This window comes from Hemibagrus wyckioides, linkage group LG21 (genome assembly GCF_019097595.1).
Source record: "Hemibagrus wyckioides isolate EC202008001 linkage group LG21, SWU_Hwy_1.0, whole genome shotgun sequence".
NCBI classification, from domain to species: Eukaryota; Metazoa; Chordata; class Actinopteri; order Siluriformes; family Bagridae; genus Hemibagrus; species Hemibagrus wyckioides.
In genome coordinates this window covers 21169820-21174819 of record NC_080730.1, presented here as the reverse complement: position 1 = coordinate 21174819, position 5000 = coordinate 21169820, and the positions used below count along the sequence as shown (strand labels likewise).

At 42.1% G+C, this 5000-nt stretch overlaps 1 protein-coding gene across 1 annotated transcript in view; it reads left to right on the top strand.

The window, feature by feature from the left end:
• The first annotated feature begins 260 nt into the window (after nucleotides 1-260).
• arl8a (ADP-ribosylation factor-like 8A) overlaps nucleotides 261-5000 on the top strand; it is a 7509-nt gene continuing 2769 nt past the window's right edge. Inside the window, exons 1-2 of the mRNA XM_058374028.1 lie at nucleotides 261-761; nucleotides 3075-3155. Coding sequence (XP_058230011.1) covers nucleotides 639-761; nucleotides 3075-3155 — 204 coding nt within the window. The 5' untranslated portion in view covers nucleotides 261-638. The remainder of the gene's footprint in view (nucleotides 762-3074; nucleotides 3156-5000) is intronic.

The window sequence follows — 5000 nt, the reverse complement described above, 5'->3', positions numbered from 1 at the left end:
TGTGTGTGTGTATATGTGTGTATGTGTGTGTGTGTATATGTGTGTATGTGTGTGTATGTGTGTATGTGAAAAAGGTCTGGAGTGAATGTTTATATATTGATATAATGACACGTTTTATTCGGTGTATTTAGATTAAAAAGAATAATAATCGTGTGTTGTAGTTAGAAGAGCTGAGAGAAATGAAGAATCTGCGAGAATAATTATAGTTCCGGGTTTGTTCGGAATACGGGTGGGTAAAGGAGTCAGTTCGCCTGTGGTGCGGCAGGGGGCGCAGTTCTCTGGTGGAGTGAAGGCGCTGCTCTTCTTCTGTCCTTCTCTTCTCTATCTAACCCGCATTGTTTAGGATCAGCTGTGTGTCCGAAACCCCACCCAAGCAAGGGCAAAGATAGAGCGGAGCGAGACCGAGGTTGATTCGGAACACAGCCGCAGTGGACCGAACCGGACCGTCGCGCTGTCTGTCGCTCTCGTCTTCTTGTTTTTTCCCCCCTCCGTTAAAGCCGGAAGGTTTCATCCCTCCATCTTCCCTTCATCTTTCCTCCTTCCTCCATCCTCAGGCCGGAGTCAGCTGATCGATCCACACATCACCGCCTTCATCCTCCTCCTCCTCTTCATCATCTCGGTCCAGCTCCAGCTCCAGGATGATCGCCTTGTTTAATAAACTCCTGGACTGGTTTAAAGCTCTCTTCTGGAAGGAGGAGATGGAGCTGACGCTGGTGGGCCTGCAGTACTCCGGGAAGACCACCTTCGTCAACGTGATCGCGGTAATGTGTGAATGTGTGTGTGTGTGTGTGTGTGTGTGTGTCTATCTTTATCATTAGGAGCCTGATCATCATCATCCTCGTCATTATCATCATCACGTGTGGCTTTAACTCCTCTGGACCTGCTGTGATGATCAGGATGATGATGAGTGTGTACCTGTTCATGTGTGTGTGTGCACTACTGTGTGTGTGTGTGTGTGTGTGTGTGTAATACCTTATGTGTGTGTGTGTAATACTGTGTGTGTGTAATATTGTGTGTGTGTGTGTGTAATACTGTGTGTGTGTGTGTAATATTGTGTGTGTGTGTAATATTGTGTGTGTGTGTAATATTGTGTGTGTGTGTGTGTAATACTGTGTGTGTGTGTAATACTGTGTGTGTGTGTGTAATATTGTGTGTGTGTGTAATATAGTGTGTGTGTATGTAATATCGTGTGTGTGTGTAATATTGTGTGTGTGTGTGTAATACTGTGTGTGTGTGTAATATTGTGTGTGTAATATTGTGTGTGTGTAATATTGTGTGTGTGTAATACTGTGTGTGTGTAATACTGTGTGTGTGTGTGTAATATTGTGTGTGTGTGTGTAATATTGTGTGTGTGTGTGTAATACTGTGTGTGTGTAATACTGTGTGTGTGTAATACTGTGTGTGGGTGTAATACTGTGTGTGTGTGTAATATTGTGTGTGTGTGTGTAATACTGTGTGTGTGTAATACTGTGTGTGTGTAATACTGTGTGTGTAATACTGTGTGTGTGTAATATTGTGTGTGTGTGTAATACTGTGTGTGTGTGTAATACTGTGTGTGTGTGTAATACTGTGTGTATGTGTAATATTGTGTGTGTGTGTGTGTGTAATATTGTGTGTGTGTGTGTGTAATACTGTGTGTGTAATATTGTGTGTGTGTGTGTGTGTGTGTGTGTGTAATATTGTGTGTGTGTGTGTAATATTGTGTGTGTGTGTGTGTGTGTGTAATATTGTGTGTGTGTGTGTGTGTGTGTAATACTGTGTGTGTGTAATATTGTGTGTGTGTGTGTGTGTAATACTGTGTGTGTAATACTGTGTGTGTGTAATACTGTGTGTGTGTAATACTGTGTGTGTGTAATATTGTGTGTGTGTGTAATATTGTGTGTGTGTGTGTATGTAATCTTGTATGTGTGTGTGTAATACTGTGTGTGTGTGTGTGTAATACTGTGTGTGTGTGTGTAATATTGTGTGTGTGTGTGTGTAATATTGTGTGTGTGTGTGTGTGTAATATTGTGTGTGTGTAATACTGTGTGTGTGTGTATGTAATCTTGTATGTGTGTGTGTAATACTGTGTGTGTGTGTGTGTGTAATACTGTGTGTGTAATACTGTGTGTGTGTAATATTGTATGTGTGTGTAATACTGTGTGTGTGTGTGTGTGTGTGTGTGTAATACTGTGTGTGTAATACCGTGTGTGTGTGTGTGTGTAATACTGTGTGTGTGTGTGTGTATGTGTGTAATACTGTGTGTGTGTGTGTCTGTAATACTGTGTGTGTGTGTGTGTTGTGTGTGTGTAATACTCTGTGTGTGTGTGTGTAATACTGTGTGTGTAATACTGTGTGTGTGTGTAATACTGTGTGTGTGTACTGTGTGTGTGTGTAATACTGTGTGTGTGTGTAATACCGTGTGTGTGTGTGTGTGTTAAACAGTAGATGAGATTTGTTATACAGTATATAAAATAGAATTTATTGTTCAGATGTTGTAGATTATTTTATTGATCAGTTTAGTGTGTGTTATTTCATTTAATTTAAAAGCAGAAGGTGTGAGTGGACATCAGCACTGGACTCAGTGTGAGGTCAGTTTGTGTTACCATGTGATTCAGTCTCCAGTCATCAGCTCTCCTCAGTCCTCATCTATAATCCTGACAGAGGCGCGCGGGGAAAAATACGTCTGGTCCGGAACATTCCACTGCTCTCTCCCTCGGCACACAGTGTCGGGTTCACCTGTGTCACGCCCTGCGCTCTGGGGGTGTGGCCTAGAGCGCGAACACGCCTTCCTCATACAGATGAAGTTTTATTGTTTTACCAAAACAACATGTATGGTCCTGTTCAAGTGGGCATGTGGGCGGGGCTTATTTAGGGGTCACAGACACACCCCTTGACATCTTTTAATTTTGTTCACTCTAATTTCAGCACCATGATCATCTCACACACACACACACTGAACTTCACTTCCTGCTGGGTTCCATATCTCTCTTCATCTATTGTAAAGTGATGATATTGTGTTGTGTTGTGGAAGCTAACAGTTCCCTCTGTGTGTGTGTGTGTGTGTGTGTGTGTGTGTGTGTGTGTGTGTGCAGTCGGGACAGTTCAGCGAGGACATGATCCCCACCGTTGGTTTCAACATGCGCAAGATCACTAAAGGAAACGTCACCATCAAGGTGAGAGTCTGAGTTCTCCTGCAGTCTCTCACTTCTTAAAGTTTTAGATTGGTTTTTAATCCTAAAAGGAAGAGCGCTGATCAACAGATCAGACACATCAGACACATCAGATAGATCAGACACATCAGATAGATCAGACACATCAGATAGATCAGACACATCAGACACATCAGATAGATCAGACACATCAGACACATCAGATAGATCAGACACATCAGACACATCAGATAGATCAGACACATCAGATAGATCAGACACATCAGATAGATCAGACACATCAGATAGATCAGACACATCAGACACATCAGATAGATCAGACACATCAGACACATCAGATAGATCAGACACATCAGACACATCAGATAGATCAGGCTGATCAGACACATCAGATAGATCAGACACATCAGATAGATCAGGCTGATCAGACACATCAGATAGATCAGACACATCAGATAGATCAGACAGATAGATCAGACACATCAGATAGATCAGACAGATAGATCAGACACATCAGATAGATCAGACACATCTGATAGATCAGACACATCAGATAGATCAGTCAGATCAGACACATCAGATAGATCAGATAGATCAGACACATCAGATAGATCAGACACATCAGATAGATCAGACACATCAGATAGATCAGACAGATCAGATAGATCAGGCAGATCAGACACATCAGATAGATCAGATAGATCAGACACATCAGATAGATCAGATAGATCAGACAGATCAGACACAGGCAGATCAGACACATCAGATAGATCAGACAGATCAGACACATCAGATAGATCAGACACATCAGATAGATCAGACAGATCAGACACATCAGATAGATCAGGCAGATCAGACACATCAGGCAGATCAGACACAGATAGATCAGACACATCAGATAGATCAGACAGATCAACACATCAGATAGATCAGACACATCAGGCAGATCAGACACATCAGATAGATCAGACACATCAGATAGATCAGACACATCAGATAGATCAGACAGATCAGACAGATCAGACACATCAGATAGATCAGACACATCAGACAGATCAGACAAATCAGATAGATCAGACACATCAGATAGATCAGGCTGATCAGACACATCAGATAGATCAGGCTGATCAGACACATCAGATAGATCAGACAGATCAGACACATCAGATAGATCAGACACATCAGATAGATCAGACAGATAGATCAGACACATCAGATAGATCAGACACATCAGATAGATCAGTCAGATCAGACACATCAGACACATCAGATAGATCAGACAGATCAGACACAGACAGATCAGACACATCAGATAGATCAGACAGATCAGACACATCAGATAGATCAGACACATCAGATAGATCAGACAGATCAGACACATCAGATAGATCAGACACATCAGATAGATCAGGCAGATCAGACACATCAGATAGATCAGACAGATCAGACACATCAGATAGATCAGGCAGATCAGACACATCAGATAGATCAGGCAGATCAGACACATCAGAAAGATCAGACACATCAGAAAGATCAGACACATCAGAAAGATCAGACACATCAGATAGATCAGGCAGATCAGACACATCAGGCAGATCAGACACATCAGATAGATCAGGCAGATCAGACACATCAGATAGATCAGACACATCAGATAGATCAGGCAGATCAGACACATCAGATAGATCAGGCAGATCAGACACATCAGGCAGATCAGACACGGATAGATCAGACACATCAGATAGATCAGACAGATCAACACATCAGATAGATCAGACACATCAGGCAGATCAGACACATCAGATAGATCAGACAGATCAGACAGATCAGACACATCAGATAGATCAG